The sequence below is a fragment of the Gracilinanus agilis genome, chromosome 1 (genome assembly GCF_016433145.1).
Source record: "Gracilinanus agilis isolate LMUSP501 chromosome 1, AgileGrace, whole genome shotgun sequence".
Taxonomy (NCBI): domain Eukaryota; kingdom Metazoa; phylum Chordata; class Mammalia; order Didelphimorphia; family Didelphidae; genus Gracilinanus; species Gracilinanus agilis.
In genome coordinates this window covers 741868733-741894248 of record NC_058130.1, presented here as the reverse complement: position 1 = coordinate 741894248, position 25516 = coordinate 741868733, and the positions used below count along the sequence as shown (strand labels likewise).

The 25516-nt window shown below is 48.4% G+C and overlaps 1 protein-coding gene across 3 annotated transcripts in view; it reads left to right on the top strand.

The window, feature by feature from the left end:
- The window catches only part of ULK1 (unc-51 like autophagy activating kinase 1), a 64316-nt gene extending 45824 nt beyond the window's left edge, over nucleotides 1-18492 (top strand). For 2 of the 3 annotated variants that reach the window (XM_044673080.1, XM_044673076.1), the window contains 13 exons: nucleotides 658-803; nucleotides 1207-1305; nucleotides 3937-4199; nucleotides 4417-4607; nucleotides 5729-5838; nucleotides 6262-6405; nucleotides 9202-9246; nucleotides 10439-10629; nucleotides 12515-12693; nucleotides 13328-13446; nucleotides 14494-14651; nucleotides 16211-16346; nucleotides 17657-18492. In XM_044673080.1, the coding sequence (XP_044529015.1) occupies nucleotides 658-803; nucleotides 1207-1305; nucleotides 3937-4199; nucleotides 4417-4607; nucleotides 5729-5838; nucleotides 6262-6405; nucleotides 9202-9246; nucleotides 10439-10629; nucleotides 12515-12693; nucleotides 13328-13446; nucleotides 14494-14651; nucleotides 16211-16346; nucleotides 17657-17712 (1837 nt within the window). In that variant the 3' untranslated portion in view covers nucleotides 17713-18492. The remainder of the gene's footprint in view (nucleotides 1-657; nucleotides 804-1206; nucleotides 1306-3936; nucleotides 4200-4416; nucleotides 4608-5728; nucleotides 5839-6261; nucleotides 6406-9201; nucleotides 9247-10438; nucleotides 10630-12514; nucleotides 12694-13327; nucleotides 13447-14493; nucleotides 14652-16210; nucleotides 16347-17656) is intronic. The other variant, XM_044673084.1, reaches the window with a different exon arrangement.
- The last annotated feature ends 7024 nt before the right edge of the window (nucleotides 18493-25516 follow it).

The window sequence follows — 25516 nt, the reverse complement described above, 5'->3', positions numbered from 1 at the left end:
CCAATCAATATTGGGCCAATTATTTCTGAAAGATGTTGCTTGTCCATGAATATTATACGATGTATGCTTAAAAGACTGTAAAACCAAATGGAGAAAAGATGTTTAAAATAGAGGTTTTTCCCAGTGGAATTGTGCATTGGCTAAGAGGGGTTGGGGGGGCTTGGGGAGAGGGAAAGAACACGAAACAAGTAACTAGGGGAAAATATTCAAAAGGAAAAAAAAAAGAAAATAGAGGTTTTTCCCAGTGGAATTGTGTGTTGGCTAAGGGGGTTATGAGGTTTGGGGGAGAGGGAAAGAACATGAAGCATGTAACTAGGGGAAAGTATTCAAAATTAAAATGAAAAAAAAAATAAAGGGAAAAAAGAGGTTTTTTTTAAATAAGGGGGGGGGGGAAGCAGAAGGAACAGTGAGGGCTAGGCAAAGTGACTTGCCCAGAGTCACACAGCCAATCAAATCTTGAGGCCAGATTTGATCCCATGCTCTCTTGGCTTTTTCTAGCCCTGCTCATGGGGGTCTTGGAGGGATCTTAAACCAGGGCTTAAGAGCTTCTCCATCCTCCCCTGGGGGGCTGATCTCTTGGATGCTCCTTGTGGGGCAAGCCTGAATGTATTGGGGACATGACAGGGTCGCGGTCTCTCTGTTCCTCTGTCCCCTCAGGTCCGGCATGGTCCGGAGGTCCAGTAGTACGAGCCCCTTGGGCTTTAAGACTGGCATCTCTCCCCCCTCCTTCCCCGAGCACGGAGCCACCTTTCCCAGGAAGTCTTCTATGGGGGGTGCCAAGCCGTACAACCCATCTCCCCAAGGTGAGTCCCCTCCCCTTTCTCCGCCTCCCGTGTCGCGGCATCCCCACCTTGTCCAGTGGGCAGAGCCCTGTTTGGGGCGTTCTGATACAGTAGAGCCTAGTGAGGAAAATGCTGAGGACGGAAGAGGGAAGATGGCGTGTCTGTGTGGATGGAGCTCAGTCAGGAAGGACTCCCTCAAAGGGGGACCAGATCTCAAGAACAAGAAGCTTGATGGGTGGATGGGAGCGGTTTGAGTCCTGAGCGAGGGGCTGGGGGTCCCGAGGCCTCGTGTCTATTTTAGAAGGCCCCGTTAGAGGTGAGCACGCCAGCAAGAGTTTATTTCAGGGCCGGGAGACCATTAGACCGGGGATGCCTCAGTTTCCCTCTCCTACTAGGACAATGACTCTCTTTATCTCTGTAACAGCTGGAGCTATCCCGGAGCGTCCAGGACAGAGCAGGATCCCCTCGCCTCAAGGCACCGAGATGTGTGGAGTTGGCAGCGGCGGCAGGCTCTCCAGACCTGGTACGTTCCAAAGGGGTGTATGTGTGGAGTCTCAAGCCCTCCCCCTGGAGCGGGGAGATGCAGACCCTCCGTAGTGAGGGGCTCCTGGGTCTGGGCAAGGCCACAGTCTTCTTGAGGGGTGGCCCTAGAAGACCTCAAGTTGAGGGCCATTTGGGGCAAAGTTGAGTCAATCCAGAGGAAACTTGGTGCTGAATACAGGGCTTCTTGCCTTTTTGGTGTCCCACGTCCTGGGGTGTCAGCCTCTTTCTCAATGAAAACAAAGAAGATTACAAAGGAAACCAGAAATGGTAGTTAGCAAAAGTATTTTTTAGAACTTCACAGGTCACTTCCTAGCTATATGACCCTGGGCAAGTCACTTAACCCTGATTGCCTAGCCATTGCTGCTTTTCTGTCATTGAATGATACTAAGACAGACAGAAGGTAAAGGTTTAAAAAGAAAAAAAAGTTCCATATATCAGATTAGGAACCAACCCCTGCTTTAATAGCTGACACTTTACAGAGTGCTACCTAGCTGTCCCAGTAATCTTCTTTTTAAGTAATAGCCCTTCATATAATCATAGGAAACCATTATCTCCCTCCTGAAACTCTTACATGCTAAAATATTACTGGTTCCTTCAGGAACTTAGGATCTTTGGTTTCCTCCTCAGTGCTTAGTAATCCTGGGTGCCCTCCTGGATGTTTGATAATCCTGGGTGCCCTCCTGGATGCTTGATATCCTGAGTGCCTTTCTGGATGCTTGATAATCCTGGGTGCCCTCTTGGATGTTTGGTATCCTGGGTGCCCTCCTGGATGTTTGGTATCCTGGGTGCCCTCCTTGATGCTTGATAATCCTGGGTGCCCTCCTTGATGCTTGATAATCCTGGGTGCCCTCCTGGATGCTTGGTATCCTGAGTGCCTTTCTGGATGCTTGATAATCCTGGGTGCCCTCTTGGATGTTTGGTATCCTGGGTGCCCTCCTGGATGTTTGGTATCCTGGGTGCCCTCCTTGATGCTTGATAATCCTGGGTGCCCTCCTTGATGCTTGATAATCCTGGGTGCCCTCCTGGATGCTTGGTATCCTGAGTGCCTTTCTGGATGCTTGATAATCCTGGGTGCCCTCTTGGATGTTTGGTATCCTGGGTGCCCTCCTGGATGTTTGGTATCCTGGGTGCCCTCCTTGATGCTTGATAATCCTGGGTGCCCTCCTTGATGCTTGATAATCCTGGGTGCCCTCCTGGATGCTTGGTATCCTGGGTGCCCTCCTGGATGCTTGGTATCCTGGGTGTGCCCTCCTGGATGCTTGATAATCCTGGGTGCCCTCCTGGATGCTTGGTATCCTGGGTGCCCTCCTGGATGTTTGGTATCCTGGGTGCCCTCCTGGATGCTTGATAATCCTGGGTGCCCTCCTGGATGCTTGGTATCATGGGTGCCTTCCTGGATGCTTGATAATCCTGGGTGTCCTCCTGGTTGCTTGGTATCCTGGGTGCCCTCCTGGATGCTTGATAATCCTGGGTGCCCTCCTGGATGCTTGGTATCCTGGGTACCCTCTTGGATGTTTGATAATCCTGGGTGTCCTCCTGGATGCTTGGTATCCTGAGTGCCTTTCTGGGTGCTTGATAATCCTGGGTGCCCTCTTGGATGTTTGGTATCCTGGGTGCCTTCCTAGATGCTTGATAATCCTGGGTGTCCTCCTGGATGCTTGGTATCATGGGTGTCCTCCTGGAATAATCCTGGCTGTCCTTGAGTTTGTCATTATCCTTCTAAAACATGGCACCCAGAACTTGATCCATGCCACTCCAAAAAATGTTCTGCCCCAGCCAGAGTACAATAGGCCTGTCACCAGCCTAGGCTTGGACACATGCCTCTTAGCACCGAGGGGCCCGGAATTTAAGAATGCCTCAAAGGACCAGGCTGCGTCACTTGATATCAGGATGAAAACTTTTATTTCAGCATAAAATTACAACATCTTCCTGGCATTACTTCTGGCTAAAGTGCATTTGCACAGATAGAAGAATGAAAACATTTATTATCAAATCTCTTTCCTCATCACCTGACATCTGATGATGCAATCTGAGGTTGCATCAGCTTCCTCGCTTCCCCCAAATATTTTTCAACTCTGTTGCCCCCTGGCACTGCCCGTCCCTTTGTGGACTTTGTGGACTTGCCTCTTAACATTTCAGCCCAGCTCTCTAACCTAGCAAGATTTTATTAAATCCTGACCTTGCCATCTGCTGTATTAGCTTTCCTCCTCTCTTTTCTTAAACCCCCTTACTTTCTGTTTTAAGAACAACTCTTAAGACAGAAGGGCAAAGGCTAGGCAAATAAGGTGAAGTGACTTGCCCAGGGTCATACAGCAAGGAAGTATCTGAGACCAGATTTGAACCAAGTTTCTCCCAATTCCTGACCTGATGCTCTATCCACTCTACCACCTAGCTGCCCCTTCTCATTTTTACAGTTGAAAAAATTGAGGCTCATGGTCATCTTTTAGCTTCTAACAGTGCTCCAACTCAGGTCTTTGGATTCTGGATTCCTTTTTTTTTGGGGGGGGGGGAGTCTCTAGCCTACTAAAGAGTAAAGGAGAGATGGGGGTCCTTGGAGGGACAGGCCTTGCCAAAGGATGACCTGGGGCTGAATGTCCGTCCTCTCTTTTAGGCACTTCTCTCCCAGAACACTCTCCTAGGGGACTGGGCTACCGTCTGCACAGTGCCCCCAACCTCTCTGACCTGCATGTGGTGAGGCCCAAACTGCCCAAGCCACCCACGGAACCTCTGGTAGCCCCCTTCGGTTACCCCCAGGCCAGCCCCCCCCAGCAGCACTATGGGCTGCAGCCATGCCGGACCCTCAGGGCATCCCCGAAGCTGCCAGACTTCATGCAGCGGAACCCCCTGCCCCCCATTCTGGGCTCCCCCACAAAGGTAACTGGACGTTTGGGGGCTGTCTTGGGGCTAAGGGCCAGGGGGAGGCTGGTTCTTAGACTCAGTGGCTATTTTCCACCCTAGGGGTGGGTGGCAGGGTCTGGTGGAGGGTCCTTCAGCAGTGAGAGGAGAGACAAGATAGAGGCCTGGGCTTCAGAGGGATGGGGATGGGAAGACCCCAGGATCCAGGCCTGAATGTTGCCATGTCCCCATCTAGGCTGTCCCTGCTTTTGAGTTCCCCAAGACACCGAGTTCCCAGAACCTGCTCACTCTCCTGGCCCATCAAGGGGTCGTGGTGACCCCAACACGGAACCGGACTCTGCCTGACCTCCGAGAGATGGGCCACTTCCACAGTCCACCCAGCCTGGGCCTGAGGCCCGTGGAAGAGCTCAAGGGACCCTTTGGCAGGTGTGGAAAGGAGAAACTATAACCCTACCCTCCACCACTCCCCACCCTCCACCCCACCCCACCCCCCAAAAAAAGCTTTGGTTGGCTAGAGAAGGCCCTGATAACCCCATGGCGGAGATTGGGACAAGGGATGGAACTGTTGTATCTTCTGCAAATTTCAGCTCTTGCCTCTGAACGTGTGGCACTGGCTGGATGGGGTGTTTAACCTTTTCTTCCATTAGATCCTTACCTTTTATTGGGTGTCCTGGGGCGGCAAAGCCCGGGACTGAATTCTAGCCTCAATTCTGCCACTAATGGGACTTCCCTACCCTGGAGGCCTCCATTTCCTCACTTGTAAAATGGGACAGAGCTTGGACTTTTCTATGGCATCTTCCAACTCAGTGGCGCCTATGAGCCTGCAAATGCATTTCCCTTCTTGGCCTCAGTTTCTCTCTTGCAAAATGAGACGGAGCTTGGACTTTTCTGAGGCATCTTCCAACTCCGAGTCAGTGGTGCTTTTGAGCCTGCAAAGGCCTCTCCCTTCTGGGCCTCAGTTTCTTGCTTGTAAAATGAGGCAGGGCTTGGACTTCCAACTCTGAGTCTCACTTTCTCCATCTGAAAAACAAAGTGGTTAGACTTCAGGGCCTTCTAGCTCAGTGATGGAGAGCTCAGAGCAAGCCACCAGTGTGGACTTCCTCCCTTTTCCAGGTCCAGTTCCCTGGTCTAGTTGAACCCCAAACATGTAGCCAGCCTGGGCCTGTGTGTGGTAGGGTGCTGTAGAGCTTGGGGGAGATGGGGGAGAAGGCAATGGGCTCAGAGGGGAGCACCACACTTCTAATAGTCGTTTCAACACCTAGCAGATTTCTGAGTTAGTAGAGGAAGGGGTTTGTCTAAGACTGGGCCAGGGGCAGTTACTGAGTCCCTGTGGAGACGTTACTGTCTCTCTGTAGAAGAGACAGAAGAGAAGTCCAACTTGGTGTGGATTTCAAGACCCACTGGGGTCCTGGTGGGGTCCTGGGACCCCGATCCTGTGGCTAGCCACAATGAGCCACCGAGGCTACCCAGAAGGGACTGAGATGACTTAATCCTCCCCCCTACTTGGTCCCTGCCAACCTCTGAGCCCTGGGTCCCCCTCCCTACAGGTCCCTCAGCACTGGCCGCCTCACTGACCTGCTTCTCAAAGCTGCATTTGGGTCCCAGGCCCCTGACACCGGGAGCAATGAAAGCCTTCAGGAGAAACCCATGGAGATCGGTGAGGAGGGCTGAACTGCCTAGACTGTGAAAAATCAAAGAGGGACGGGGAGACCCCAAATCAAGAAAGTCTGAGGCCACAACACTAGAGTTCAAATCCCACCTCAGACACTTGACTAATCTGTGTGACCTCTGACAAATCACTTGCTCTCCCGGGATCCTTTGATCTGATGCTACTTAGGGGACCTTAGGCAAGATGTCCTCTGAAGTCCAAGCCCCAAGGAGAGGGGAAACTGAGGCAGACATTAATGTTCAATAGTGGGGTGGAATTGATATTTATTGGGGGAAAGTGAATGGTCTGAGAGGTTTTCAAGATAAGGATGAGTTGGAGAAGAGTTAGTTCCTAGACAGGAAGACCTTAGCTAGGGTGGTTCACATTGTTCTGAAACCCCAACCTTTACCATCTTTCTTGTCTCTCCCTCAGCACCCTCTGCTGGATATGGAGGGAATCTGCTCCCTGGGGCCAGGGCTGGGGGCTCTTCCAGCCCCTCTCCTGTCATATTCACAGTGGGCTCCCCTCCCAGTGGCACAACTCCACCGCAAGTCCCTCGAACCCGGATGTTCTCAGGTAAGGGCACTTTCTGTGACCCATCTCTCCCACTTCTAGCTTTGAGTTCTGCTGGGGCTGGTGCATTCATTCTCTGCCATCTCTGATATCATCGTCCAGTCATTTCAATCCTATCTGACTCTAAGTGACTCCAATTGGGATTTTCTTGGCAAAGATACTGGAGTAGTTTGTTTGCCATTTCCTTTTCCGACTCATTTGTTACAGATGAGGAAACTGAGGCCAGTAGGGTTAAGTGATTTGCCCAGGGGTACACAGCTGGTACTAATGTCTAATGCTGTAAGTGTCTGATGCCAGTGTTGAACTCGAGAAGCAGCGTCTTCCTAACTCCAAGTCCATCTGGCTACTGTCTTCTTGACTCCCCCTAGGCTTGCTGCAACTTGGTATGCCTTAATCACCACCACTTTGATGGCTTATGAGATCTTGGTGAAGCCATTGACCTTCTGGCCCTCCAAGTGCCTTTATCTGTAAAATTAGGGTTTCTTCAAGTTCTGGATGGGCGAACCTCTACAATGTCTGATAGATACAAAGACAAATCTGAAGCATAACCCTTGCCCTCCAGGAGTTTGCATCCTAGCGTGGAGCTTATGGCATGGAAACAGGTCATTATATGCATGGACATTTGAATAGGAAATCAGGAAAGGCTTCTCTTACAGGATTCTGCCATGGGCTCAGCCTTGGAGCTAGAGAGGCAGAAATAAGCATTTATGAAGCCCCTACTATGTGCCAGGCACTGACTGCCCTTTACAGATATCTTCTCATGCTAGCTCTATGGAGAGATATAGAGCTGTATTGATAGCTATAGTGATAGCTGGAGGCAGAAGAAAGGGAGAGCTTCCCACAAATGGGGATCACCTATGACAAGACATAGAGGATTGATTGGGGTTAGAGCCCTGAGTTTGGCATGGAGAATTCACAACGAGGTCCACCTTGATAGCAAAAAGAGATGGAGCCCACAGAATGGACTTGGCTGAATGAATATCTCAGAACCTAAGATGGCCTTTGGTCAGCCCAGCTTCAGCAGGTTAGATAGGGAACAAAGAAGCCTGGGGACTGTTGGCTCTGTTTCCTGAGTGGGTAAATTCAACATATCAGCCTCTAGACTCCCAGTTCAGGAGTTCCTGGTTTCTTTTAGAACCAGGGGGGTAGCTAGGTGGTTCAGGCATGGAGGCTTACTGTATATTAAGCATGGGGCTACATCTGAGGGATCCCCAAAAAGGAGAGCTGACGTGAGGTCCTTTTAAGTCCTACACCCCTCTTCAGACCATGCCCCACTTCCTCTGCCAATTATATGGAGAGTCTGGACTTGGCCAATGAAATCTAGGTTTAAAAGTAAGGAGAATAGTACTTGATACAGTGATTCTAAGGAAAAACTCTTGAAACCTTTTTAAGGTCCCTATAAAAAGGGGCTCGTAGAGTATTACTGAACTTGAGGTTTCATTAGGGTGAGGACTGGGACAGGTTGTTAAACCATATTTTAAGTGCTCCTCAGTCACTTTTCTAATCACTTCATTTCTCATCTTTGTGTTTTGAGTCCCAGGTTAGGGACCACCCCACAACCAGCATTCCTCAAAGATTTGTTCTCAAAGGAAGAAGAATCTGGAGCTTCCAAAGCAAAAGACACATTCAATTTAGGCCATGGATAAATCTCTGGGCCTAAATTTAGGAAGACCTGAGTTCAGATTCAGCCTCCTTGATTTCATTTTGTATAAAAACGAAGGGTTTCAAACTAAAAAGCTTCTAAGGTCTGTAAGATATAAAATTAATATCAATGACTCCAAGTATTATATTTATAAAAGTTTATTAATAATCACTTAATGTAGAAAGAAAATAAGCTAAAAGGAATAGAAGTTCAAACCTAATTAACAAAAAGTAAACCCAGCTAAGTTCTCCTGCTTCTCCCAAAAAGCCCACTTCAGCAGCCGCAATTACAGGAAGAAAGAGAGGGGCAGGGCTAACAAAACTTATATCCTCCCTATGTTAGCACGTAATGTGAGAAGGAAAGTGGGATGCTGGGAATTGGAGTCTTGGGGAGCAGATTCTAATGGCACAGGTCCTTTTCAACTAAATTTATGAGCCTCTGTATGGTCTGATACTTCCTGTATCACTACTGTCTACCTCAGTTTCCTCATTTGTAAAATGGGAACAATAATCACCCTCACCTCCCAGAGGTGTCAGATTCTAGAGGATCAAACACATTCACAGATGTCAAACACTTGGAAAAACCTTAAAAGCACTTTTTGTTGTATATGTTTTTTAAACCCATATCTTCTGTCTTAGAATTGTTGCTAAGTATCAACTGAGCGGTAAAGGCTAGGCAATGGTTAAATGACTTGACCAGGGTCACAGAGAGGAAGGGTCTGGGGTCAAATTTGAATCGAGGACCTCCCATCTCTAACCCTGGCTCTCTCTTTCTCTCTATCAAGCCATCTTGCTATCCAGAATGCACTTTTTTAAAAGAAAGGATGAATTTGAGCCCGGGTCTTGTCTATCTGTTGGACTGTGCATGGTTAAATTATTAACTGCTCCTTATAAAAAGGGCCTTAAAGAGACACATTATTAGTTAAGTTGAGTCGGGGGGTTTCTCAGTGGTTCTGATCTGGAAGGCTGCATCCCACTCCTGGGCTCTCCGTGGCTGCGGGTCACTGGTGTCTTCCAGGCTGCTTTCTCAGTGGCACTGCCCACAGGGTGCCTCTCTGAGAGAAGGGGCTTCTCCAGCCCTTCGCCTCTCTCTTGCGGCCCCTTTGACTTCTCTCGGTTAACCTCCATATCCCCTCTGGGAATGTATTGTTCTCCTAGGTCCCTGCTGGCTGCCTCTCCTTCACACACACGCAGACACCCTCCGTGAGTCCACAGACTAAGTAGCGTCTCTTTCCCTGCCCTGCCGATGCCCAGACATGCCAGGCGAGGCACGAGCGTGTGCCAGAAGCAGTGGCAGAGCGCTCTCCTTGCAGGCTCAGACCTAGAGCTCTTCTCCCCCCAGCCCCGGCCTATCAGCCTCCACCTGGTCCCAGGGAGAATGGGTCTGTGGTTTGGAGAGTGTGGAATGTTGGACCCAAGCTCCCTGTGCACCAAGAGGGAGAGAGAAGGGAAAGACGAGGGTGTTTACCGAGGAAAATGGGAAGGGAAGAATTGGGGTTGGTCCCTGGGAAATGTTCCAGCCTCTGACCCCTCCTGCTCCTTCCCACATGCCTGGTAGAATAGCCAGGAATTGGGGTGAAGGCTGGTGCATGTATTAGAGGAGTTCCCAGGGGAAACGTGGGGGTCCTGGAACTTTCACTGGGTCACTGGGTCAGAGGGATAGGGAGAAAGGCAGTCCCAAGCTTGGCCAGAGCAGGCATTCCCCTAGAGCAGTGATTCCCAAAGTGGGTGCCACCGCCCCCTGGTGGGTGCTGCAGCGATCCAGGGGAGGCGGTGATGGCCACACGTGCATTTATCTTTCCTATTAATTGCTTTTAAAATTAAAAAAAAAGTTAATTTCCAGGGATGGCCACAGGTGCATTTATCTTTCCTATTAATTGCTTTTAAATTTTTTTTAAATTGATTTCCGGGGGGCTAAGTAATATATTTTTCTGGGAAGGGGGCGGTAGGCCAAAAAAGTTTGGGAACCACTGGTGTAGAGGGATGTAAGACAGGGCAGTCATTCTTCCCCCGAGGCATCCTTAGCGGCTAGCAGGGGAGTGAGCTGGCTTTGTGGGGTGGGGGGGAGCAGGGAGTAGGAGGGTATGGAGACACTTCCAAAAACCTCACAAGCAAAGCTGGTGGGTCCCTACCCTTCCCAGCCCTCCTCAGACTCCCCCTTCCCTGGAACGTCGATAGAGATGGCGAGGCTAATCCCTGCCGGTGTGTGAGTTGTTGGTGCCGTGCCGAGGCTGGCCACGGATTTCTTCCAGCCTTCCTCATCCCCTGAGCCTGGCTCTTTTTAGCAGGACAACCCCATGATCTGGTTTCTCCCAAGGCTGGCGGGGTGGGCCTCTGAGCCCCAGCAGGGGCTCTCTGGGAACCTCACCCCTGGCTCCCTCCTTTCTCCACCTAGTGGGCTCCTCCAGTTCCCAGAGCTCGGGCGGTTCCTTCAGCGGCCGCCACCTGATCCCCGGCATGGGAGGAGAGGCGGCAGAGGCCCCGGCCAATCTGCGCTGCTACGGCTTCACCGATCCCATCACTGCCAACTTGGAGGGGGCCGTGACCTTCGAGGCCCCCGACCTGCCCGAGGAGACGCTCATGGAGGTGAGGTGACAGCCAAAGGGTTAACCCGGAGAGCTTGCATGTGAGTGCGTGGGGAGTGGGGGGAATGAGTCACCTTGAAGAGAAGAAAGCGGGGTGGGGGAGAGAAAAGGCTTAATTTAGAACAAGCCGCTCTGGCTGGATTCCCCTGAAATTCTCATCTTCCCTGTCCGGCAGCTTTCTCCTGGGAGGGAGAGAGTATTTTTATCCATCCTGCCTGATCTGTCTAATCCTGTATTTGGGTGGGAGGGGAGGGGAAGAAGAAGGGGCCCAAGGGCAATTCCCAAGCTGGAGAGAAAGGTGAGACTGCTCAGGACACGTCTGAGAGCCGTCCAGCCCCGGGAGCCCCAATTCTCTCCCTCTGCGCCATGATTACTTCCTAATCAAACGAGAGGAGGGCTCGAGATAGAACCAGGCACATTCAGCAGGTCCTCTCTGGCCTTGGAAGAGGGCGGGTGACATCTCTAACTTCCCCCAGCTTCTTTCCCAAGCCATTTGGGACTGACCCAGTTATTTATTATGGAACCCGGGCCAAGAGACTTCCCTAAGCCCGCCTTGCCCAATCGGGGTCCCCCAGGAAAGCCGTGTAGAGGATGGTGGCCAATTTCTCGATTCACATCCTTGGGCTCGCCACGGATTTCTTCTGGTGTCTACAGCCGCTGTTCTTTCAGCCCCACGGCCCAATTTCTCCTCTGACCCCCCCAGAGCCTGACTTATGATGATCACACTTATCTACCTTTCTTGGGTTTGGGGAAGAAAAATGCTTTAGAAGTCCTAACGGATTCCTAGAAGTGGGAGTTGGGCGTCAGGAAGGCAAAGGACAGGAAGGAGAAGCCTGGCTCATTTTCAGGGGTCCCCGTTGGCCTCTGGCTAACCTAGAGTGAGTGGGCAGCCAGCTGCTGCTCTTGAAAAAATCCTGCCTTGTTCCAGCTTTTCTTTCCTAGCTCCAAAGGGAGAAACCAATCGGGGATGAAGTGCCCACTACGTTACCCCACCATCCCTTCTTAACATGGAAGACCCTGTGTTAAGTGCTGATACAAAGACAATGATCCCTCTCTTAAAAGAAGTGACTTTGTTTTGGGGGGACAGATAATGGACAGACAAACTCACACACACACACACACACATACACACACACTTCTAAGAAGGAAGAAAAGGATTTATTTTTAAGAAAGAAAAAGAGAACTGATACTTTGATATTGGTAATAATTGAAATTGGCTCCAAGAGAAAAGAGTGGTAGTAATGGGCAATTAGAGTTAATTGACTTTCCTAGGGTCACCCATTGTGTAATTAGAATGTTATACCCTAAAGACTCCATCGCCCAGAATTCTTTTTCTCGTCCCCAAATTTCTTTTTCTTTTCATCCCTGTAAAGAGGAAGATTTTAGATATTTTATAGATATATATTTAAAGTGTGGCCGCCAAGAATCAACAATTCAGATTGATTCCGTAATTAAAATAGACCCAAGTCAGGATCCTCATTTTTAATAACAACATCCCCAAGTTGCAACCCCACATTTTATAAATAAGTTGTATGTAACTCTTCCGCCCTCTTACTCTCTTCTCCCGCATTCACGGCTGGGAAAGCTGGCTTTACTCGGGCTTTTACTTTTGTCTTTTTATTCCTTTTACTTCAAGTGATTATTAATAAATCTTGTAAAACATAATACTTGGAGTTATTGTATATTAATTTTTAAGCTTACACCAGTTAGGAAGAATTTAAAGCCATGTTTGAACCCAGGACCTCCTTTTTTTCAGGCCTGGCTCTCTTGTCCATTGAGCCTTATTTATTGACTTTGTGGGTATTTCCTCAAAGGCCCAAGGGGCACCCCTCCTCCAGCCGGGTTCTCTCCTGGTCCTGAGCCCCGTCCCGCTCTTCTCTTTGCAGCAAGAGCACACAGACATCCTCCGAAGCCTCCGCTTCACACTGGCCTTTGTCCACTGCGTCATGGAGATGGCCGCTGCCAAGGGCAGCTCCGGCGAGATGGGCAGCTCCATGGCCTCTGAGTACCACCTGCAGGAGAGCATCGTGGCCGACCAGATCAGCCTGCTGAGCAGAGAGTGGAGGTCAGAGGTCCTGGCAGGCGTCCATCGGGGCAGAGGGGGGACTCCTGGCTCAGGCTTTAGTTTGGCAGCGACCCTAGTGATGCCTCACCGCGTACGTTAAGGATGCCGAGTCCTTGGCTCTGAATAGCCCTGTGAAGGAAGTATTCTCCCCATTTTATGGGGGAGAAAACCGAGACATAGTTTGACGAGGTGGGATTTGACCCCAAGGCCCCCCAATTCTAAATACAGTGCTCTAACCCCTGTGGCACGCTGCCTGTGCAATCCCTCCATCCCTGCCTCAGCTCACCCTAAGATTCCTGCCTTGGAAATGAGGAGACCAGGGTCTCCGGTGCTAGTTTTCTAGGCAACTAGATATATCTGTTTCCAGTGGGGGATCAGAGCCGTTGCCTGCCTCCCCCAGAGGGTGGTAGGGACCCTCCAGCACGGAGTGCCTGTCTCTGGGGGAGCCCCCTGCTCACTTGGATAATGGACACCTCCCCAGCTCTCACTTAAACCCCATCCTGAAAGGCACAGCTTGGTCAGGGCTGGTTTCTTCTCCCCCAAACACCCCCCAGCAGGCATTTTTCTCGTCCAGCCCTGGCGTCTAGGCAGCGGGGGATGGGGCTTATCGGACACTTTCGCTCTTCCCGCTCAGTTACGCGGAGCAGCTGGTGTTATACCTGAAGGTGGCCGAGCTGCTCTCCTCTGGCCTGCAGACCGCTATCGAGCAGATCAAAGCAGGGAAACTGTGCCTGTCGTCCACCGTCAAGCAAGGTGAGAGCCCTCCCGGCCCCCAAGCCTCCCAGACCTGCCCCGTCTCCCAGCTGGGGGTCCACTCTGACCCCTGCCTCGTTTGGCAAGGGGGGAACTGAGGCCTGGAGAGGTGATATCACTTCCTAGATTTTTGTTTTTTTTTTAATCCTTAATTTCTATCTTAGATTCAGTACTGGGGTCCAAGACAAGATAAGTGACCCAGGACAAGTCCTTTAAAACCCCCGTTGTCTAGCCCTTACCTCTCTTCTGCCTTAGAACCAATATTTGTATTGATAGTATTGATTCTAAGAGAGAAGGTGAGGGATGTTTTGTTTTTGTTTTTAAATCATGCAAGAATCCGGGGCTCCTGGATTCAGGGGGGGCTCTTAGAAGTATCTAGTCCAGCCCCCTCATTTTTACTTCCCAATATATCCTGTCCCTCCTTCCTCTCACCCAGAGAGGCTTTGCTTATAGCAGTAAATAGAAAAGAAAGAGGGGCAAGAGCTATTCAGCTCAGTGTGCTGGGATATGCGGGGTTCCCCACCTCTAAAAGAGTGAATGGAGGTGCATTTGCAGAGCAGATTTTTGGTGGGGAGCTCTACCAGCAGCGAGGGAGAGGGAGAGAGACACCGGGGGCTGCTGAGTGGCGGCGCAGTGCTTCAGCCTCCCTCTGGCTCTAGTTCTCTGCCAGTCATACGGCTTTAGCTATTCCTGGCACAGCCTCCGGGGCCTGGGCTGAGTTTCTGCGTCTCCATCACACCATCCCGGCCCTGCCAATCTGCTCTTGGCACCCTGGCAGGGTGGGGCGGAGCGTGTGCAGCCAAAGCCTTGCCCGGCTTCCTAAGAAACACGCAGGCAGACACGCACTCGCTTTAGAATGATTGGCTCCCTCGCCCGGGCAGCAGAGGCTGGACAGCTGGCAGCGCCCCCCTGTGCCAGGGCCGAGGGCAGGAGAGGCTCCGGCTCCCCTGGGTGGGTGGTCCCCTGAGGCGAGGGGGCGAGGATGGGCCCCGTCCTGGGCCCCGAGCTGACCTCGCACGCTCTCTCCCCTCCCTTATTTGGCTGTAGTCGTGCGGAAACTGAATGAGCTCTACAAGTCCAGCGTGTCCTCGTGCCATTGTCTGAACCTGCAACTGCAGAAATTCTTCCTGGATAAGCAGAGGCTCATGGACCGAATCAACAGCATCACGGCCGAGAAGCTGATCTTCAACTATGCTGTGCAGATGGTACAGGCTCTCTTCCCCGTCCCAAGTCCAGGCTTCTGCCACCCTGGCAGAGAGAGAGACAGAGAAAGAGTGTGTTTACAGTTGAGGGAAACTGAGGCTAGCTCACTCCTCCTACAAGTGCATCAGATTTGTGCCCAGGTCCTCTAACTGTCCTGAACTAGTTAGACAATTTTTTTTAAGCCCTCACCTTCCATCTTGGAATCAATACTGTGTATTGGTTCCAAGGCAGAAGAGCAGTAAAGGCTAGGCAATGGGGGTCAAGTGACTTGCCCAGGGTCACACAACTGGGAAGTGAGGGCAGATTTGACTGAGGTCCTCACAAACTGCAGGTGTGATGGAGGCTGCTTTTTTGAACTCAATTCTTCCCAGCTCCCATGTAGGTCATTCTCTCCACCATACCCCACAGCCTTGCCTTTCTCCCTCTTTGTGGAGCTGGGTGCAGGGAGCCTTTTCTTGAGCCCAGAAGTGCATTCCTTTTAGGTCACTTAGAGTTTATACACCAGCTTGAACAGAAATTCCCCAGCATCGTGCTCTGAAAGGCACGGATGGACAGCTGCCTTCAAAGCCAGGAATAACTGAACAAGCGAGTCTCCCTTCTGATAGGTACTGTCCCTGGGACAGAGAACCTCAAGTTCATGGTTTCCAGGGCTCTAGAAAAGGCTTTCGAGATTGAGGTGCCACATGATTTCTCATCCGGGAGTTCCCTACCACTCACAGGTCCCAGAATGAAAATAGACAACCATGAGAAGCAGCTCTGCTTCAAAGTCCCTTCTCACACGGATAAATCACCCAATCCAACCTGTAGACATCCTCCAAGGCAGGGGTCGGCAACGTATGGCTCTGGAGCCGTATCTGGCTCTACCTCCCGACCAGCCAGACCAGCCAGAGCCCCAGGATCTGCCCCAGGGGGCCCTTCAGCCCCACCCCATATTCCAGTGCCTTCCGCCTCCATCCTCCTCCTTCCGCAGGCACTTATGGCTCTCACGGCCAAAAAGGTTGCCGACCGTTGCTCCAAGGCCATTTAAGAGACTAAAGATGCAGAGAAAGGGGCTAAATGACCTGTATTGGTAGAGGTCCAATCTTCATCCAGCTTCCACTTGAAAACCTCCTAGTAAAGGGAAACTCGCTGCCCCTTCTGACAATGGGTATATATGGGTGATTCCCAAAGTGGGTGCCACTGCCCCCTGGTGGGTGCGGTGATCCAGGAGAGCGGTGATGGCCACACTTTTTTGGTACTACATTCTATTCTGAATTCAATAAATAGTTCCATAATTTCCACAGGGCACTAAGTAATATTTTTTCTGGAAAAGGCCAAAAAATTTTGGGAACCACTGATATGTATGATCTGAACCTGGCTGGCCTCGCTGCTGGCTGGTCAAAGTGGGCTTCCGAGGGGCCTTGAGGTGAAGATAGAAGCCCTGGCTCTGGGGCTGGAGTTGCATTTAGGGGGAGACCCTTGAGGTTTTCTGAAGGGGAATTTTGAGAAGGGAAGGGAGCAGTTTGGTGGAGAGCGGATCTGGGGGGCTGTTCCTCACTCCTTCCCTGCCTCCCCTCTGTAGGTACGCTCTGCAGCCCTGGACGAGATGTTCCACCACCGTGAGGATTGTGTCCAGCGCTACCACAAGGCCTTGCTGCTCATGGAGGGCCTCCAGCAGATCCTTACAGAGCAGGCAGACATCGAGAACATCAACAAATGTGAGTCAAACAGGACACGGGCAAACCCTGAGAAAACTTGGGGTGAGAAGGAACCTCCGAGGTTTCCCTAAACCCTTTTTGTCTTAGAAGTGATGCTCAATTTCCAAGGCAGAAAAGCAGTTAAGGGCTAAGTGACTCATCCAGGCTGTCACAACTAGGAGGTGGTTTGTAAGATTAAAAATTAATATCCAAAAACTTCAAATATTATATTTAATAAGATTTATTAATAATAACTAAAATAAAAAGCTACAGTAAAAAGGGTGCTAATCTAGCCGTAGTCGTGAGAGAAGAGAGGGAGCGGGCGGTGTTACACACAATTATATACAAACGATAGCACTCAACTTGGGTATGAAAAGGAAAGAGGGATGCTGGGAGATGTAGTTCCAAGGTACAAAATTTCTATTTATGTAGTCTGAAGCTACATTTGAACCCAGGACCTTCTTTCTCCAGGGCTGGTGCTCTGTGCCACCTCGCTGCCCCTCACCAGCCCTACTTTTTTTTTTTTTTTTTTAAACCCTTACCTTCCGTCTTAGAGTCAATACTGTGTATTGGTTCCAAGGCAGAAGAGTGGTAAGGGTGGGCAATGGGGGTCAAGTGACTTGCCCAGGGTCACACAGCTGGGAAGTGTCTGAGGCCATATTTGAATTTAGGACCTCCCGTCTCTAGGCCTGGCTCTCAATCCAGTGAGCTACCCAGCTGCCCCCATCTACTTTTGACTGAAATGAGAAAACTGGCTCAGAGAAGCAGGGTTTGAACCCCAGGATTTCCTTACTCCCAACTCCAGTTCCATGTCCATTATGGCATGTTGTCTTTCCAGGATAATCCCTGGATTCTCAGAGGGAAAAGAAAAGCGAGGATCAGAGGGGAGAGGAAGGAAAGGACTAAGGAAGCATTTTCCTGTTTTCTTGGAATAGAGCCTATGTTTAAATCTGAAAGGGATATTTGAGGTCATCTATTCTCACTCAACTTCAAAAAGTAAGGGGGGAGGACGAATCACTTTTTATAAACCAAGAAAACTCCTGACCAAAAGCTCTCCTTGTCCGAGATCACAAGCTAATGACAGTCAAGAATTTGAATCTGGGTCCATCAGCCTAAAATCTGAGAGTTGTTTCCCCTGCCCCATACTCCAGCATCGTACATACAAGCTATCACATGTAGGACTCTCCCTTTGCACCCTCAGTTCCCCTCCTCACACCCGTGGCTGTCTCGGCCCCTCTACTCAGTTTTCCTCCCTCCCCTATTTTCCCTCAAGCTCTCCAATTGTCCAGGGAGAGTCTTCATTCTCTCCTTTCTTCTGCCTCCCCCCACAGGCAAGATGTGCATTGAGCGGAGACTTTCGGCCCTTCTGTCTGGCATTTGTGCCTAAGCCCCCTCCCACCGTGCAGCTCCTCTGCCCACTCGCCAGCCTTTTACGCTTCACGGGACACCAGTCCATCCACTCTCCAGCCGTGGGTCCGTTCCTCGCTACCGCGTGGGCCGCACAGACTTGTCGGAACAAGGCTGTTGGATCTGTCTCCAGGAATCCACGCCCTGGACCTCTGCCTCCCCTCCCAGGAACAGAGCCAAGGGGCTCCACGATGACTGCAGTCGCCACTGGGTCAGCCACTCAGAAACGGGGCAGGATGGGGGGGTTTCTCTCCCTGGGGGAGACCAGAATTTCCGTCCCCGTCGTCCTTTGTCCTTTGAAGAGAGTCAAGCTGCTACAGAATTAACTCTTAACCATTTCCAGGGGTCGGGCCCGTCCGATGCTGTGTCTGTTGCAGGCAGTGGGCACAGGGACGCAAGGAAGGGACCCCAAGCATGAAACCCCGACACCAGGCCAGTTATTTTCCCCACCTCTCCCCTCCCCTCCATGCTTTCTGCCAGTCCAATCACTTTTCCAAGATGGCTCTCCCCCCACCTGGCACTCCAGCAGCAAACTACCTACCTGCACACGGCCAGGACTGGAGCCACCCAAGGTGGGATGGGGGAACTGGGGGGGAAAAGAAAAAAAGACCGACTTTTTCGCCTCAAGAACTTGGATGATTTTTTGTGTGCTGGATCTCTTGAACGCCAAAATGTGCATCTTCTCAGCGGCTCCATCCTCAACATGGCCAAATGGGAACGCACATCATCTCTTGCTTTTAATCTGACTTTAAGGGGGGGATTTAAAAATTAAAAAATAAAAAAAAAAATCTTAAAAAAAAAAAAAAACCCTAAGCCAACCCATATTAGCTTTGTGAAATCGGAAGGAGCACTTTACACACCGTGGTTGGAGACGAGAGGACCTTAGACTGTGCCTCCCGGGGTCCCCACCACCACACTGACTGCTAGAAAAAAAACAAAACTATCCTCTTCTCTCCTGTCTTCCCCTCACACCCCCAGTTACTATATTGCACTACGAGCGTGTACATATATATATACATACATATATATATAAAAATGTGTGTGAGTGTGTGTATGTTGTGTGTATTTAACAGAACTGTATCCTGTGCTTGTGATGGAAACAACAGATGCAGCATCTCACTGTGCCAGCTTGGGACCGGCTGTTCCAAGAGAAGAGAGATACAGTCCTTTTAATTTAAATGTTCTTTTAAGGACAGACAGTATAAATATAAAGCCTCCAGGCTTTCTAACTTCAGAACAGATGTTGAAAAAAATCTCACACACTTCAGACCTAAAAAAAAAAAAAAAAAGTGTTTTGTTTTTCTTTTTAAAGGAAAAAAAAACTTTATTATAGAGTTTTGGTTTTCTTTTTTGTCGTTTGGAAGGGTAGGGTGGGGGGTGGGGGGGGCTGGGTGTGTGGGTGCTTGCGTGATCGTGTGAATGATCCAGAAAGCTCAGTCTTTCTTTTCTGATGAGACTTTGGAGCCAAAAGGATGCCGTGGGTGAATGGGGCTGGTTGGGCCATTTTTTTTTTGCTTGGAGATTGGCGTGAATGGGATGGTGAGCGTCCAGGTGTGAGCTCAGTGGCTTCTCAGGTCTTCTCTGAACACAGGGTTCTGGTAGCAGTATTGTGTGAGCCCCTGAGGGAAACACTAAAAACCTTGGGCCACCGGAGGTGTACGTGGGTGGGAAGGGGTGCTAGAGACCACCCCCCACCCCCCCTGCCCAGGCAAACCTTCATTGGGTGACTAGCGACTCTTCAGACTTCACAGAATGTGGAGACTAGTTTTTGCACATTCTGTGCCATTAAATATATATATGCAAGAAGTTTACCTAAAGCCTACCCTGCTTCCCAGGAACAAACTCACCCCCTTCTAGAAAAAGGGACCCAACAATTTCCCAAGCTCTTTGGCCACCATGCAAAGGGGGACGCAACGATGGTGGCTTGGGTCTCCTGCCCTCCCCAGCCCCAATCCTTGAGTTCAGTTTTCTGGGGGGCAGAGAACCAGAAAGGCAGTAATTAGTGCCCCCCCTCCCCGGGAGCCCCCAACTCAGGAAAAGGGGCCCTGTGCTTGAGAAGCTAAGCCATGGGAACTGGTCAGTCTGGAACCCGTTTTCCCACCTGTGCTTCAAGTTCCATGAATGTATTGCAAGAGTCCACATTCAACCCATAGAAAGACTCATTGCCTTCCCCCAGAAGTGGTTTACAAATTTTCTATCTATATATACACATACCTATTTATGTATATAAAATTAACATAGGTGTATATGTATGTGTGTGCGTACATATATTTTTTTTTTCTCAATACTTGAAATCGCCACTGCTTGGAATGAAGACAAGGGGGAAGAAAAAAAAATATTCGCTTTGCCATCACCTTGGCAACATTTTCACTTATCTGCATGTAGTGTGTTAATTAACTTTTCCCTGCTGATTAGTATTTATTGCTTTGTAGTCCATTAAGGAGTGCAAAAACAAAAACAAAACCTCAAAACAGGGAAACATGGCACGTGGGTTGTTGCTGGCATCCTGTGTGTTCCAGAGTTGTGTCTGTGGCCACGTTTTGTGTGTTCTAGTGTCTTAATAGGTTTTGAGAGCCCTCAGCCTAATGATGAATGCATAGCTTCAGGATTGCGTGGAAAGGACATCCTGTTATTCTTGATGGTAATTAATGCCTGATATGTGGTTGTTTTTTTTTTAAAGGTTCTGTTTGTGTGATTTCCACCCCCTTTTTTTTCTTTAAATTGTGTAATATCAATTTAAGTAAATAAACTGATTTGAAATTGTTGGGGGCTTGTTTTTTTTTTTTTTTTTAAATGTGGTGACTCAAATATCCTCCCACACTAGCTATACAACCTAAAGCAAGGCAAAGTTAACCAGGGTTTATCAGGGTAGTTGGGCGGCTCGGTGAATTCTGTCCCGCGATAAACCACTTCCTCCCAACACTGCCCAGGTAGATGAAAACAAATCAACATGTCAACCCTATCTGACCATTATTCCTTTATTCCTCTTCTATAGTCTACCAGTTGTCCACAGAGAGTGGGAGACATGCTAGAGACCTAGAGACAGGAGGTCCTGGGTTCAAATTTGGCTTCGGATGCTTCCTAGTTGTGTGACCCCTTTTTCTTATCATTCTTCTATCTTGAACTGATATTTAGTGTCCATTTTAGGAAAGAGTGTAAAGTCGTTGGGGGGGTTTAAATGCTTCATTTTGTCTGCTCTCCAGTCATGCATCACCAACTGTCTGGTAGACACCTGCCCCTGGATTTACCCAGCCCATCCTTCAAAGCTCCCTCTTAATGTAGAGGAAGCCACCATCCTTCCAGGTGCTCAACTTTAAACCGTGGAAGCATTCTTGACTCTTGGCTCTCATCCAATCAGTTCTGAGATCTTTCTTATCCTGCCCCAACAACTCAGGTTCATTCCCTTTTTGCTACTCACGACACAACTCCTGTTATTTCAGGCTCTTATTACCTCCTTCCTGACTTACTATGCTTTAACGTTTGTAAAGCACTTTACATTTATCCTAAGAATAGGTGGTATTACTATCCCCATTTTGCAGATGAGGAAAATGAGACAGACAAGTTAGGTGACTTGCCCAGGATTACACAGCTAAGAAGCATCTGGATCTTAAAGATTGGCATAAACACAAACTTTTTAAAAGACTTTTCCTGATTCCCCTCTTTATTAGTGGTCCTCTCCCCATCCCTTATATCAGTTTCAAACTAAGTGCTGTATTTGACTATCTGTGAAGATGTCACATCCAACCACCCTAAGACCCTGGCCCATCACCCTGGACTGTGGAGTGGCCCACTCATTGGTCTCCCAGCCTCAAATCTTCCCTCTCCAATCTATCCTCTGTATATCTACCAAAGCAATTCAGCCCAAACACATCCTCTCCTTAATTTAACTCCACTGGCTACTCATGTCTAATATTAAAAAAAAAAAATCTCGTTTTGCTTTTAAAACTCTTGAAAACATTCCTGTCTTTTGGGTTTTAGGGCCCAGGCCCTCTAAGGTCTAGCAATATTGGCCACTTGCTTCTTTGATGCCCTATCTCCCATCTTGTTATTTTGGCTCCACTCTCTCATCTCCTTCCTTCTAGACAACTCCCTCCTTGACCCTGTCCTTTGAATCTGCCCTTCTACAAGAAACACATAGCATGTCACCTCCATTAATGAGACTACAAGTTCCTTGAGGACAAGTTCCCTGTCTTTTTCTTTGTACCCCCAACTTTTGGCAGAGTAAGGTCTTGAAAAAATGTTTTTGTTGATTGATTGTTTTTTCCCTCAGAATGTAAGCTCCTTGAGGCCAGGAGCCCTCTTAGTTTTGTATTTGTATTCATGGTGTCTGGCACATAGTAAATGCTTAATAAATGATTTTTCATTGATTGATCTCAGTCTGTTGAAGTTTTCCCCTTCAAGACCTGGATCAAATGCCATTTCTTCTCTTCTTTTTCCTTCCCTTGTCCTTTCTTTCTTCCTTTCTGTTCCTTTCTTTGCCCTTCCCTTTCCTTCTATCCTCTCCCCTTCTATTCTTCCCTTCCCTTCTCTTCTATCCTCTTCTCAGTCCCTTCTTATTATTCTTTACTCTTCCCTTTTATTCTTCCCTTCCTTTCTCTTCCTTTTTTCTTCCCTTCCCTTTTCTACCCTCTCCCCTTCTATTCTTCCCTTCCCTTCTCTTCTATCCTCTTCTCAATCCCTTCCTTTCTATTATTCTTTACGCTTCCCTTTTATTCTTCCCTTCCTTTCTCTTCCTTTATTCTTCTCTTCCCTTTTCTATCCTCTCCCCTTCTTCCCTTCCCATCTCTTCCATCCTTCTCATCCTTTCCCTTCTATCCTTCTTTACTCTTCCCTTTTATTTTCTATCCTCATCCCTTCTTCCCTTCCTTTCTCTTCCTTTTTATTCTTCCCTTTCCTTCTCTTCTATCCTCTCCCGTTCTATCCTTCCCTTCTCTTCTCATCCCTTCTATCCTTTACCCTTCACTTTTATTCTTTTCTTTTCCCTTTTATTCCTTCCCTTCCATTTCTCTCCTTCCTTTTTCTTCCCTTCTATCCTCCCTTTCTCTCTTTCCCTTTTCTTCCTTTTTCTCCTTCCCTTCCATTCTGCCCTGCCCTGCCTTCTTCTCTCCTATGATTCTTCTGTCCCCCATAAACAGTTTCCTCACAACACTGTCTAGGTGGATGAAAACAAATCACCATATCTGACAGTTAATTCTTCATTCTTCTCCTATAGTCTACACACTGTCCACAGACAGTGGGAGACATTACTTGAGAAGCTTTTCATGACCACTCCTTGGGCCCCAGGATGAGTTTCCCTCAATTCTCCTGGCACTTCACCTAGACCTGTCTTTATATTTCTCTCACCCTACCTATTTGTTGAGGCAGCTAGATGGTGTGATGGATAGAGCACTGGGCCTAGAGTCTTCCTGACTCATCTTCCCAAGTTCAAAGCTGGCCTCAGCTGCTTCCTAGCTGTGTTACCTTGGACAAGGCTGTTTGCTTCCATTTCCCATCTGTTAAATGAGCTGGAGAAGAAAATGGTGTACCACTCTTTGCTAAAATTGGTGTCATGAAGGGTTGGACTCTGAGAGTAGGGCCTGTAACATTTTGCATAGAATATACAACTGAAATTTTTTGAGAATTTATTTTTCTGATGCCCCCTATCGTCCCTGACCACTTACCCTACCTGTCTCCTAATGACCTGACCTTCTGCTGGGCCTCTGTACCCTACATTCTCTTAGTGATGTCCTCGGATCTATTTATGTCACCTAAGGCTTTCTGGGCCTTGACAAATGCCCAACTGCTGGGCCTTCCAGCAGAACTCCTGGGTCCTGCCTTCCCCAACTATGGCATGAGCTTCTTGAGGTCAGGATCTGAATTGTTTTCTATTGACATCGTCAGCAACCTCAGGACAGGGCCATGGCTTAAAGCATACTTTTATCAAGCACCTGATGTCATTTGTTCTTCGTTTTGAAGAGGACCAATGACATCACAGGGTCATGTTTTGACTCACAGGGGTTTTAAGTGAGGCAGAGTTGCACAGAGGCAGTCATTGAAGTCCAGCGGCCAAACAAAAGTCAAGAAGACTGGCCAGGGCCTGGGATGCAATGGGTAGCCTTGATGCCTCCTGTGTCTGACCAAGCTCTAAGGGCTCCACAGCATCTGCTTTAGGCACCTTCAAAGTCATTGGGACAAATTGTTTTCCCCAAATGAGAGGCAACCTTTCGGAGAGACAACTCTCAGAGTCAGAAGGATCTGGCTTCAGATTCTGCCTCTTCCATTTACTGTGTGACTCTTGGCAAGTCATTTTATATTTCAGTGGCCCAGGCAACTTTCCAAAACTGCAAACCGCAGAGCAAGTGCATTGATAGAGGGAATTTCTTAGCACTGGAGGTTCCCCACACCAAGAAAAGCAGAAAATGTGCAAGGCACTCCTTTAGATGCTGGAGATACAAAGAACAAAATCAAAACTGTACATGCCCTCAAAGGGCTTTCATTCTTTGTGTGTGTGTGTGTGTGTGTGTGTTGTTTGATTTGAAATTTTTAATTAATTAATTAATTTAGAATATTTTCCCATGGTTATATGATTCATGTTCTTTCCTTCTCCTCTTCCCTCCCTGTTCCCGTAGCCAACATGCAATTCCACTGGGTTTCACATGCATCGTTGATCAAGACCTATTTCCATATTATTGATATTTGCACTAGGGTGATTGCTTAGAGTCTACATCCCCAATCATATCCCCATTAACCTATGTGATCAGGCAGTTGTTTTTCTTCTGTGTTCCTACTCCCACAGTTCTTTCTCTGGATGTGAAAAGTGTTCTTTCTCATACGTAAAGGGCTTTCATTCTGCTGGTGTGGATACTACACATGCACAGATGAAAGATCCAGAAGGCATCATGTAAAAGTAAACACAAACCAGGCAGCTGGGTGGCTCAGTAGATAGAGAGCCAGGCCTGGAGATGGGAGGTCCTGGTTTCAAATGGGGCTTCAGATACTTCCTAGCTCTGTGACCCTGGGCAAGTCACAACCCCCACTGCTTAGCACTTACCCTTATTCTGTCTTGAAGCCAATACCCAGCATTGATTCTTAGACTAAAGATAAGGGTAAAAATATATATATAAAAAAATATATATATATATATATATATATATATATATATGACTATCACTTCTAAGACAGTAGATAAGGATTTTTTTTTTTTTAAAGTAAGGCAGGGCAGCTAGAGAGCATACTGGAGAGAGCACCAAGCCTGGAGTTGGTTCCTGGGTTCAAATCTGGCCTAATACACTGACTGCCTAGCTGTGTTACCCCAGACAAGTCACAACCCCAATTGCCTTGCCCTTACTGCTCTTCTATCTTGCTCTTCTATCTGAGAATTGATGCTAAGACAGAAAATAAAAGTGTTGTGTTTTTTTTAAGTAATTACAAAGCAATTAATCTGAAGTGGGCCAGGGCACTAATGCTTAAGGTAAGGGGGATTCAGGAAATCTTCCTGGATGCAGACTATAAATGATCACTCTGGTACAAATATCAATAATATGGAAATAGGTCTTGATCAATGGCACATGTAAAACCCAGTGGAATTGCACATTGGCTATAGGAAGGGAGTTGGAGGAGGGGAAGGGAAAAACATGAATCATGTAACCATGGGAAAATATTCTTAATTAATCAATTAAAAAACAAAATAAAAATAAATTAATATAATAAATTGATAAAAGAAAAAGAAAGGAAGAAAGAGAAAGAAAGAAAGAAAGAAAGAAAGAAAGAAAGAAAGAAAGAAAGAAAGAAAGAAAGAAAGAAAG